General features: G+C 37.7%; 1 protein-coding gene across 7 annotated transcripts in view; it reads right to left on the reverse strand.

The window, feature by feature from the left end:
- Nucleotides 1-13,160, reverse strand: part of CNOT1 (CCR4-NOT transcription complex subunit 1) — a 116,904-nt gene that overhangs the window by 52,316 nt on the left and 51,428 nt on the right. For all 7 annotated transcript variants that reach the window (XM_053603021.1, XM_053603056.1, XM_053603031.1 and 4 more), the window contains exons 9-16: nt 12,456-12,582; nt 12,199-12,309; nt 8,265-8,435; nt 7,720-7,847; nt 5,582-5,822; nt 2,648-2,767; nt 1,683-1,805; nt 1,339-1,490 (exon numbers count right to left, since the gene is read on the reverse strand). In XM_053603021.1, the coding sequence (XP_053458996.1) occupies nt 1,339-1,490; nt 1,683-1,805; nt 2,648-2,767; nt 5,582-5,822; nt 7,720-7,847; nt 8,265-8,435; nt 12,199-12,309; nt 12,456-12,582 (1,173 nt within the window). The remainder of the gene's footprint in view (nt 1-1,338; nt 1,491-1,682; nt 1,806-2,647; nt 2,768-5,581; nt 5,823-7,719; nt 7,848-8,264; nt 8,436-12,198; nt 12,310-12,455; nt 12,583-13,160) is intronic.

The following is a 13,160-nucleotide window of genomic DNA, read 5'->3' on the forward strand; positions in this document are numbered from 1 at the left end:
TGGATAGTGCTTAGGAACAGAACTTTAAAAAACAAAGTAACAGGCTGGTCACAGTGGCTCACACCTATAATCCTAGCACTCTGGGAGGCCAAGGCCAGTGGATTGCCTGAGCTCAGGATTTTGAGACCAGCCTAAGCAAGAGTGAACCCCCCATCTCTACTTAAAAAAAAAAAAACAACTAGCTAGACATCCTGTTAGCTACTTGGGAGGTGCAGGCTGAGGCAAAAAGATAGCTAGAACCCAGGAGTTCGAGATTACTGTAAGCTATGATGAAGCCACAGCATTCACCTAGGGTTACAAAGTAAGACTGCCTCAAAAAAATAAATAAGTAAATAAAAATAAATATATATATGTATTATTATTATCCTCAGGATTTCAATACCATACTGACCAAGAGCAAGATCCCATCTCTCCACCCCCTGCCCCCCAAAAAGGCATAGCTGTTGGTGCCTATAGTCCCAGTTACTTAAGAGGCTAAGGCAGGAGGATCATCTGAACCTAGGATTTTGAGGTTGTTGTGAGCTAGCAAACTCTCTAGCCTGGGGCAAAAGAGATTCTGTCTTCTAAGGGGAGGTGGGGTAGGGTCAGTACAAGGCAAAAATATGAATAATGGGAAAGACTTCAAATAAACAACTTGATGTTCTATCTTAAGAAATGAGAAAAGGAACAAATGAAATTCAAAGTAAGCAGAATGAAAAAAGTTTAGAGCTTAAATATATAAAATGGAAAGGAGAAACATAAAGGCCAATAAAACCAAGAGTTGGTTCTTTGAAAATGTTAACAAAATTGACAAGCTAAACTGACCCAGAAAAAAAGACTCAAATTACAGAAAATCAACAGTTGAGAATAAGTTACCACCAAACTTACAGAAAGTAGAAAGATTATTTGATATATAAACAACAAATTAGATGACCTAGGTGTAATCAACAAATTCCTAGAAAAACACAAACTACAGAAACTGACTGAAGAAGAAATAGAAAATGTGAATAGACTTGTAACAATTAGTTATTAAATCTCAAAGTTCAAAAATCTGCCAACAAGGAAAAACCCAGGACCAGATGACTTTACTGCTGAACTCTACCAAATATTTAAAGAGTTAACATCATTCTTTTTCACAAAAACTACAAGAAAGAAAAGCACTTACCAACTCCTTTTATGAGGCCAATAAGTACCCTAATATCACAACCAGAGAAATACAAGAAACTACAAAACAACATTCAAAACAATACTGACCTATCTTGAACTATTCCTCCACATTCAAACCTCCCTGCCACAAATCAACAATTATCCACATAATTCAATTCCAGGATTAAAAGGCTGTTTTCAAGCAATTCTTACCCTGCACAAGCCTGTAGACAGGCCAACATTGTGGCCAGAGTTTCTGGAGGAAGTTGAGCACTTTTGGGCTGGTCTTTCTCTGGGGCAAGTCCACCCAATATAGAAGGGCACCGTCTCTTTAAAAAAGTCATACATGCTTGTATAAAAGGCTCCTGAAAAAGAGACAAGTTTCTTAGTATATTTGAAACTGATCTCAACTACTTTCAGATTAAGAAAAACTGCTAAACGCTCTGACTAAAATCCAGAATAAATAATACCTTCACTGCCATTTAAAAAATTTATTTCTTTAGCAATTTTCACCACCAAAATTTAAAAGCAGAAACAAAGGAACAAATCCTACTTACCCCATGCTCTCGAATCTTATCCGTGAGCCACTTGTCAAGTTTGAGGTATTCACGACGTGAAGCAAGTGCAGCAAGGTCAATCACAAAGGCAAAAGGAGTACCATTTAGCAGCATTGACAAGGCCTAAGAAAAATCAGTATTAGAAACTAGAAGTCAAGCTATCAAGTAAATATTTGTCTTAGTATGTTCAGGTCTTAGACTCGTTTTTCACAAACAAGTCTGAATAAAACAGTACTTAGAATATTTCCTTGGTCACAATTTAAACAACTTAGTATAATTTAGTGTTTTAACATTAGTCCTTACTTAAGATATTACATTTTGAAAGATGATTCTACCTTTAAAATAAACTTTACTCTGTGCTTTCTCAAATAACTAAATCTAGAGCAGAGCAAGATTCAAAGCATCAACAATTAACCTTCCCCATTTTTAAAGATCTAAACACAGCCTTTCTCTAAGCAAAACTGCATTATCAACACTAATGTACCTAGTGATTAATGGTATCAAGTCAATTTGTTGGAAGATCCCACTGATGCAGGAAGAAATATACCTCATTTACCCAAAAATTGTATCTCGCAGATTATTATTATTTTTTTTTTAAAGAGTCTCACTCTTGCTCAGGCTGGTCTCAAACTCCTTAGCTCCAGCAATCTGCCCATCTCGGCCTCCCAAAGTGCTAGGATTACAGGCATCTTACAGATTATTTATGAGAAAAGTTCAATTATCACTTTAAAACAGCCTTACAATACACAGAACAGCAATCGAAAATAAATGAAAACATGCTTACATACCTAAAACCATTCTCCTTTCCATCTTTTTGACTTAACAAGGCAAAATTCTAAATCTCAGCTCACTTTATCTAAGAGCTAGTTTCATGTAAATTATTCCTAAGGCATCTTTGTTACACAAAAATTTATTTTTTTACCACTAATAAATCAGTCAGTGTCATTCTGTCCCTCTGAACTCACCTTCAAGTCCTGGGCCACATCAAGTATTCGAGATAATTTGGCCTGATCATACTGCTCCCCTCTCATGTACCATTCTGCCATGGCATGCATGATAAGTTGGCGAATTGAGGGAGACTGTCCCTAAGAAAAGTATAAAAACAAAAGTTAAATAACAATATTGCTAAACATTGTGACAGTGCTATTACAAATGCCCAGCTAATTTTTCTTACTGTGCTTATGACATTAAGTTCAGTCCTCAAAGACTATGCAATCACAATGAGTCTTCATGGGAAAGCCATGTTACTTCTATATCTTCCATATGAAGCCTGCTCCTAAGCCTGAGTCATAGTTAAAATATATAACAAACTTATTTGATCTATGTACATTTACAAACAGAAAACCAGAAACAGAATATAATGTAAAATGATATGAACATTGTTTTTTTTTTTTTTTTTGGGCTGGGGCTGGGTTTGAACCTACCACCTTTGGCATATGGGGCTGGTGCCCTACTCCTTTGAGCCACAGGCACCACCCGATATGAACATTGTTATACCAAGTTTATATAATTACTTAAAATTAGAAATTACTGATAATACAGTTATCTGACAAGATAGTTAAAGGTGACTATCTCTCATGTTACACAGTATAGAGCTGTATCACTATTTCTTAGAGTGGTGTTTGTATACATATTCTAAATCTGGCTATTTCCACAAACAGAAATGTTCAAATTTTGAGGGGTAATTATTCAATTTCTTTTCTACCAACAGGTAGTCTGGCTTTCAGTATTAATCTTGCATGGTATAAACACACAGCTGGAACTCAGTGAACATTTGTCATAGAAGGAACACCAAGGCAATTCCTAGAGCTGTGGCCCTAGAGACACAGATGATCCAAGTAGAGCAAGTGTTCAACCCAGAATGGGGAAATGCAGCTCCTTTCAATCTGCCTTTTCTCTGCCCTTTCTGTGTTAAGAAAGGAATAAAGAACATCTGAGCTATACTCAATTAAATGTGTTAGGCCTTTTGTAAATTGTAAGTTTACCATGTTAAGTGACTCCCTAAAAAAGGAGAAGGTGATTGGAACTAAGATGACCATTTTTCATTTATAAGTAGAGTCCTTAGCTAATTTTTTTTTTAAGACAGTGTTTTGTTGCCTAAGCTAGAGTGCAGTGACCCAATCACAGCTCACTATAACCTCAAACTCCTGGGCTGAAGTGATCCTCCTCCTTCAGCCTCCTGAATAGCTGAGCCTACAGACCTAAGCCCCCACACTCAACAAACTTTACTTTTTATAGAGACAGGGTCTTGCTCAGCCTGGTCTTCAATCAATCCTGCTGTCTTGGCCTCCCAAAGCACAGAATTACAGAATAGGCCACCCCATCTAGCCCCAATTAAATTTTTTTTTTTCTGAGACAGAGTCTCACTATGTCACCCTGGGTAGAGTACCATGCCGTCACAGCTCATAGCAACCTTAAGCAATGGGCTTAAGTGAGTCTCTTGCCTCAGCCTCCCAAGTAGCTAGGAGTACAGGCACCTGCCACAACACCTGGCTATTTTGTTGTTGTCATAGTTGTCATTGTTTAAGCAGGCCCAGGTGGGGTTCGAACCTGCCGGCCCTGGTGTATATGGCCGGCACCCTAACCACTGAGCCACGGGTGCCGAGCCTGCAATTAATTTTTAAAAGCACTTAAATGTAATAGAAACAACTGTAAGAATAATGAGAGAGCGGCGCCTGTGGCTCAGTGGGTAGGGCACCGCCCTCTTTTTATGCACAACATAAAATTAAATGTAAATGCTGAGGCAAGAGACTCGCCTAAGCCCAGGAGTTGGAGGTTGCTGTGAGCTGTGTGATGCATAGTATTCTACCAAGGGCGATAAAGTGAGATTCTGTCTCTACAAACAAAAAAAAAAAATTAAAGAACAAAGTCATATGGAGGGTAAGGTGGGAGGATCACTTGAGGCCAAGAGTACAAGTCCCACTGGGCAACCAAGCAAGATCCGTGTCTCAGAACAGAAGACCAAAAGGAAAAAAGAAAAAAAGGCACTTGAGATAAAGTGAAAGATGATTGCCCCGGGGGAAGGGGGGGATGAGTGAAAAAAGCACAAAGGATCTAACAGCATTTCAGCACAACATAAAATTAAATGTAAATGCTGGATATAGATAAAACAGAAAATAATGCTAATTAAATGGATTTGTGATCCTGTCCTATTTAAAAAGTGCTCTTAATTAATGTTAGCTATGATAAATGTTTAAGATCTTCCAGGGATATCCAATCTGTAGCCTACAGGACACATGAAAATTATTTGAGGATTATTTGAAAAGTATACATGAATCTCTTCTTTTGCTAATCAGCTTTCAATTAGTGTTTGTGTATTTAATGTGTGGCCCAGAAAAGACAACTTTTATTCTTCCAATGTAGGCCAAAAAAGAAAAAAGTTTGAACAGTCACTGTAATTCAATAACAAATTATATGAATTTTTTCAAAATTATCTTGCCTAGGTTATGGCATCAGCCACATACACTGAGGCTAGTGGGTTCAAATCCAGCGCGGGCCAGCTAAACAGCAATGACAACTGCAACAAAAAATAGCCAGGTGCCTATAGTCCCAGCTGCTTGGGAGGCTGAGGCAAGAGAATTGCTTAAACCCAAGAGTTGGAGATTGCTGTGAGCTGTGACTCCACAGCACTCTATTGAGGGCGACACAGCGGGACTCTGTCTCAAAAAAGAGAGAGAGAGAAAGAAAAGAAAAATTATCTGCCTTTTTGCTCTTCAGGATTATATATTTTAATGCTCCCATGATGCTAAAAATAACAAGATTTATGACAGTATGACTTTTCCAAAAGTCACAGTAATTCAAAGATTGACATTAAATTTCTCTAGTTGAACATCCTCAACATTCCAAAGAATGTCAATTATTTACATGAAGAAATGGGTAAGTATACAGTTGTGTCTTACCTGCCCATGCCATGCATAGTGCAAAATAATAGCTGAGTTAGGATGATTTCCAAGGAAAATTGGCATCAGAGTGGAGATGAGTTCGTGGCGCAAAGTATGCCAGGAGGTGTTGATTTGTAGTAAGGCCAATACCAGCATGTCTGGACAGTGTTTGATAGGGAAGCTGAAGAGCTGTTTGACTTGTTCATACTGCCCAACCTCTGCAAGCCTCAGCAGAGATTCAATCAAATCCAAGCTCTTCCTAACAAGAATGGAAGAAAAATGCTCTATTAATGAAAATCCAAGTACACAAAATTCATTTTCAAAATAAGTGATACCAACTATCAGGACAAAACCAAGTTGCTGTCATGTTTTAATATCTGAAATTATTGAAATGGCTGCTGTTTCTCTCCACAACATATGCTGTTATGCTTCCAGATTAATTACAAAGGAAGTCCAAATCAACAGAGAATAACTGATGAAGAGGACAAATTACTGAACACGTACATAATCATGGACCTGCCTTATCAAACAAAACCTATCAAAATGTCTCTGATCTGGATGAAAAAGGAAACAAAGCAGTTTAAGAACAATCAAGAACTCAGCTATACACTTAGCAGTTATAACCTACTTACAATAAAAATTCTACCCAGGGCGGCGCCTGTGGCTCAAGGAGTAGGGCGCCGGTCCCATATGCCGGAGGTGGCGGGTTCAAACCCAGCCCCAGCCAAAAAAAAAAAATCACAAAAAAAAACTTCTACCAAAAATACAGCCTTAACACTCATTTCAGTAATGTAAAATTGTAACTCAGGTGCCTCCTGGTGTGACGCAAGTTTAAAATCCACAATATCTGCTATCAATTACTCTTGCCCCAAGAAGCTGAACCTGGTTGGTTTTAACTGAGTATCAAGATCTAACTCTACCCTGTCCATAAAAAATACAAGGATAGAAAACAAATGAAACACCATGAGGAAATAAGACCATAACATGGGGTAGACCAGAGGACAAAAGATGTTATTTCTCCATTAAATCAAAAGCAAAATATAAAGTTTAAAAAAGACAGGAGACTTTCAGAATAAAAGAAACTATGTGGACCTTGTCTGAATTCTCAATTGTAGAAACTGTTAAAAGACTTTCTTGAGCCAATTAAGAAAATGTAAACAGACAACTTGCTACCTTAAGGAATTGCTATTTGTTAAATGTGATAATAGCATGTTGTTAATATGGAAAGAGGCCCTTATCTCTTAAAATAAAATCTAAAGGAAATACTTCTATACATATTAGATTCAACAGTAAAAAAAATCAGTTAAGCTTGCAGATCCAATGTTGGCTAGAACCTGGGAAAAGGACATACACTACCACCAAAAAATAAGGATAATCTGTTCAGTGATGAAAAAGTATCCAGGGAAAGAATATAGTTTTAAAAAAAACTAAAAAGACATTGTAAAGTAGATGCCTCTGGTGAACAATACAGGCCATGTCCCCCTCCTATAGCCCAGTGTATACTTCAACAATAAAGAAAATACTTTTTCCAGCTACTCGGGAGGCTGAGGCAAGAAAATCAACTAAGCCCAAGAGCTAGAGTTTGCTGTGAGCTGTGATGTCACAGCACCCTACCGAGGGCGACAAAATGAGACTCTGGCTCCAAAAAAAAAAGGAAAAGAAAAAGAAAATACTTTTTATCATCCTTACATCACCAGAAAGGAATGACTGGACAAGAGTCTCAGGAAAATCCTAACCTAGACACTGGAGTCAGATTCTCCCTCAGAAATTTGGAACTGTAACTCTGAAAGACTAGATAATTTGACTCAAAGTATCAGATTTGATGGGCTGGCTATCTTGAACACTTTCCAAAAGAAAAAAAGTAAGTAAATCTACAGAGAAAAGATCTTAAGAAGAGGTACAAATCCTCCTCCAACATTTGATGGTTGCAAACTTTTGGTATTTTAGAAAATACCTAATGGCACACCTTACTAGCGATAAGTGACTAAAAGAGAATATTATCTACCTATGCCCTTTATGAAAACTTATTAAGTATGATCACTAAAACAATTGTTTCATTTAAACCTGTTAAATGGCTCACTATTAATTCTTTATTTCAAAAAAGAAGACGTGAATTCTTTATTTCAAAAAAGAAGAAGCTACACAAGAGTGTTTACCATGTGGCAATTTCTCGATTGTCATCCTCTGGTGGTGCTTTCAGAATATCAGTGGCAACAGTATGACAGGGATAATCCGCAAAACAGAAGATTTCTGGATTTATAAGGGAATGCTGAATGAAGGAGAGCTGGAACAAAAGAATAAAGTCCTTACCACCATAAATGACTGTGAACAGTATAAAAATTTGAAACATTATCATCAAGCTAATCTTAAGGCTATTAGAATGACAATTTCCCTTTAAAAATCTTAACAGTATGCTCTTTGAAAACCACAGGCAATTCAGACAAATGAAAGGTGCATGACGAGATGGTCTTAGAGATGAATATCATTACATTATTGGTAAAACAACTTGACTGTTATACTTATATGGAGTCTGGTACTAGAACTATGCTAATATTCCTTCAATATTTACGACACTCTATTCTTTCCTGAGCTGCATAAAATAAATTCTAGTTTGAATAATGTTTCAATCAATGGCTAGCACTCTATAAGGAATTAAGTCATTATCTTGCTCCCCTTGTATAGCTAAATACCACCAACTTACCTGGCCTTCTGCATGTTTCCAAGGTCTATATATGAGGTCTACTGGGAACACTTCCATACCCAAACCCCTCTGAATGCCATAAACTACATTATGAAGTCCTTTACTGTCACGAATTTGAAATCCAGGATGGTCCAGTTCATAAGTTACTTCCTTGAAATTCAAACTCGGGTTCTAAAAAAAAATAAAAGCAGTTCAAAGTTTAATGAACATGTGTGCATATTTTGATGCTTTATCCAAAGGGTCAAATTAAATCTGAAATTCAATCAAGCTGTTCTTCTTTTAAACTCAAAATCCCCTGAATCTTTCTGACATTTTGAAAGAGATTTAGAAGGGTCAATTCCTGGGCGGCGCCTGTGGCTCAGTGGGTAGGGCGCTGGCCCCATATACCAAGGGTGACGGGCTCAAACCCGTGGCCAACCAAATTGCAACCAAAAAATAGCTGGGCATTCTGGCAGATGCCTGTAGTCCTAGCTACTTAGGAGGCTGAGACAAGAGAATTGCCTAAGCCCAGGAGTTGGAGGTTGCTGTGAGCTGTGTGGCGCCATGGCGCTCTACTGAGGATGATAAAGTGAGGCTCTGTCTCTACAAATTAAAAAAAAAAGAAGAAGAAGAAGGGTCAATTCCTAATATTCAAAATAAACTGGCTCTCTATGAGCAAAGTACTCCAATCTTTAGTTCAAGACATACTGCTAAATGTGTGAATACTTGAGGACCCTTTATTTCCACTACTTAGTCCAACAGCACCCATTCCAATATGGCAAATGAATAATTCTTCACTCAGTGCTTTCTGTCTTTACACCAAGAGTATACCATCTAAAACAAAATGGTAAAGATAAATCAACTATCCCAAACATCATTCTTAATGAACTTATTATCTTCCTTAAAAGCATGCCAATAGGCTCAGTGCCTATAGCTCAAGTGCATAAGACGCCAGCCACATACGCCAGAGCTGGTGGGTTCAAATCCAGCAATAGCCCTGCCAAACAACAAAGACAACTACAACCAAAAAAACAGCCGGGCGTTGTGGCGGGTGCCTGTACTCCCAGCTACTTGGGAGGCCGAGGCAAGAGTATCACTTGCCTCGGCCTCCCAAGGCAGGAATTGAAGGTCACTGTGAGTTGTGATGCCACAGCACTCTACCCAGGGCGATAGCTTCAGGCTCTGTCTCAAACAAACAAAAAAAAAAGCATGCCAATGTTATACATTAGTGATCTAAATTCTTCACGTCAAAATGACTAAAAATTCCATTAAAAAGATGTTCTCTGGAAAAGATACTCAAAAAAAGCAGTCTGAGACTCCTTAAAGAAAAGCAAATGAAACTATTTTATAGAAGGTAATTTACCAAACAGCCTACAAAAAGTAATAAGTGTGTCTTATGCTTAAAAGGAAAAAGGCACATAAGAAAATGACACGTATTGGCTATGCGCAATTTGTATTTAAAGCTTTGACCATTCTTTGTCAAAGTATTCTGAAAGAAAAAGGAGAGAAGAGTTCCAACCAAAGTGTCACGGCCAGCTTTCTTTTGAGCGATTAAGACTTTAAAATTTGCTCATAATATGGTACAAAATAATCTTCACATGGTGTTTTCCTCTAAGGAAATAATAACTGTCAGAAAATATTTTTTTCTTCTTTAAATTTGTTTCAAAGACTCCTTGTAACAAAATAGGACTACAAATTTACTGTTAAATATCATTATCCTACTTAGAGACAAGTTTGATAAATCTACAGTTATGCCCATCCTTGGCATAAAATTATGGATCCAATGTGTATTGGGAAATTGTCCTCTGCTCTTTGCCTACAAAAATTGCATACAAAATTCTGATAGAGGAGAAAAAAAGAAAGAAAAAATAAGTGATTGATTCAACCGTTCAACCTCCCAGTGCAGTCACTTTATTTTCTCATTTGCTATAAACAGGAACAAAAAAATAGCCTCAGATATCATGAAATTTGTACGCAATTACCTGCAATTTTAAAAAATAAATTATTTTATTTATGTACTTATTTATTTTGAGACAAAGGTTCATTTTGTCGCCCTTGGAAAAGTGCTGTGCTATCACAGCTCACAGCAACCTCCAATTCTTGGGCTTAAGAGAGTCTCTTGCCTTAGCCTCCCAAGTAGGTGGGACTACAGGTACCCACCACAATGGCTGGCTATTTTTAAAGACAAGGTCTCACACTGACTCAGGGTGGTCTCAAACTCCTGAGCTCAGTCGATCTATCTGACTCAGCCTCACAGAGTCCCGGCCCCTAAAAAAGAAATTTAATTGGACAATAAGTAATGTACAAAGACAGAACTGTTGAGTTAAAAGGGCATGTCTTTACTTTTACATGACAACCACAATAAACATCAAACACCTAAGTGGTCACTGATAAGTGATAAAACTGTGGTTTTCTTTCTATTTTTCCAAGTTTCCTGCTATGATTGTGTATTATTTTTGCCTTCTATTTTTTGCCTTCTAAAATACTCTGAACAAATCTACTATTGAGAAAAGTAACAAAAGGAAAACACCTTGATATTGCTTATATAGAGAATAGCTTGCTTCTCTGTAACTGAATTTTACCCTTAAGTTCTAAATACAGGAAGGTGAAAATAAAACACAGATGATCGATTTCAAGATCCCTGATTTTAAAATGGTATGATTATGTATATGTAGTCTTCTGTTATACTGTTACAGTTTATGAACAAGATTGAAGATACTACACCTTTACTACTATTCTCCCCTAAATTTTATCACTTCCTTTGAACTCATTTATGTTTAGTTAAGCATGTCAATATTTTAGAAGAGGTACTTTACCTGTTTATAGTTTGCAGGTAACCCAAAAGTGGAACTAGTAAGATAAATATCAATTTTTATTATCCTTATCCACCAGATTACGAGTCAGCAAAATTTTTATTGTACCTACCAGAAAACATTCAGAAGGCCTTCCTTCTCAATAATTCTTCAGTCATTACTTTGCAATAAATTAGTCCTCTCCCCTCCTCACAAAATAACCACTCAGAATGGCAAGGCAACAATCCCAAATGAAAAAACTAGAATCTGATTATGTACTATCTCTAGTGCATAAGTAACTCAAATACTTCATTACCTTTTTTTTAAAGACTAATTAAGTGCAGTAGTAAGAAAGAGGTAAAAGAGTGCAAAAAGGAGTTCAATCCGTAACCGAATGATCAATTCAGATAACATACTACCATTGTACCAGCTTCATTACTTCTTGAACCAAAGTTGGAGAACTGCAAAACACTGCTGCTCTTATTCATCTGAGCATTTTATTTATTAGATTTTCTTTTTTTTGAGACAAGAATTTCACTGTGTCACCCTTGGTAGAGTGCCGTAGCATCAAAGCTCACAGCAACCTCAAACTCCTGGGCTTCAGCAATTCTCCTGCCTCAGCATCCCAAGTAGCTGGGACTACAGGCACCCACCACAATGCCTAGCTATTTTTTGTTGCAGTTGTCATTGTTGTTGTTTAGCTAGCCTGGGCTGGGTTCAAAGCTGCCAGCCTCAGTGTATGTGGCTGGCACCATAACCACTGTGCTATGGGTGCTGAGCCTATTAGATTTTCTTTTTTAGGGGACAGTAGGGACAGAATCTCACTCTATTGCCCTGGCTAGAGTGCGATGGAATCACATAGCTCACAGCAACCTTAAACTCCTGGGTTCAATCAATCTTCCCGCCTCTGCCTTCCTAGTAGCTGAGACTATAGGTGTGTGCCACTATGTCCAGCGAGTTTTTCTATTTTTAGTAGAGACCGGGGTCCCGCTCTGGCTCTAGCTGGTCTTGAACTTCTGAACTCAAGCAATCCACCTGCCTCAGCCTCCAAGAGTGCTAGGATTATAGGTATGAGCCAACACACCCAGCTATTTATTAAATCTTTTTTTTGGACTATACCTTACCAATATCATGAATCAAAAACCATGAGTAGAAGTACTCACCAGTTCTTTAAGAACATCAATCAAGACTTCAACATTCCATGTGTGTGCCTGTGCTCCATCACTTTTATCTTTTCCGTCACTCCAGATACCACTGCCAGGAGCAGAGATACTCTGTAGAAATAAAACTTGAATTAAACAAATCCAACTACTTAATATGTTTAGTTCTGGTTGGCAGATCAATCATACTGTAATTTAATGAATAAAATAAAGAGGCCAAGATATTAACTCACTTGGTAAAATAGCTGAATTCAACACACCTGTAATGGAATACCATCTGTTAATCCTGAATGAGTTCGAGCCATCATTCCCAAAACCCTTGCAACCTGGGCAGCTGTGACCTCCCGAACACCAAACTGCATGATTATATTGCGACATTCTTCAATACTGAAACAGAAATGTAACTTCAGAAAAATGCCACCATTCTCAAAATCAAGAAGAAACGCTAGTATTAAATGAATCCTTGTGAGAAATCCTATGTTTCACTAATACAAGTAGAATAACAAACTTCATTTCCTGTTACTTTTATTTAGCTAGGCATATAAAAATCACCTACTTAAACAAGAAAATGGAGGTGGTGCCTGTGGCTCAGTAGGTAGGGCACCAGCCCCATATACCAAGGGTGGCAGGTTAGAACCTGGCCCCAGCCAAATTGCAACAACAACAAAAAAATAGCTGGGCATTGTGGCGGGCGCCTGTAGTCCCAGCTACTCAGGAGTCTGAGGCAACAGAATCACCTAAGCCCAAGAGCTGGTGGTTGCTATGAGCTGTGACACTACAGCACTCCACTGAGGGCGACAAAGTGAGACTCTGTCTCAAAAAAAGAAAAAAAATAAAAATGGCAAAAGTTTAAAAGATCAGTGGAGAAAAGAAGAACCAACAGTAAGAATCTTTCATAATGATATATACAATCATCCTCAATCCTCAGTATGAATAAATTTACTCTTTAAGATTCTAACACTCAA

This window comes from Nycticebus coucang, chromosome 2 (genome assembly GCF_027406575.1).
Source record: "Nycticebus coucang isolate mNycCou1 chromosome 2, mNycCou1.pri, whole genome shotgun sequence".
NCBI classification, from domain to species: Eukaryota; Metazoa; Chordata; class Mammalia; order Primates; family Lorisidae; genus Nycticebus; species Nycticebus coucang.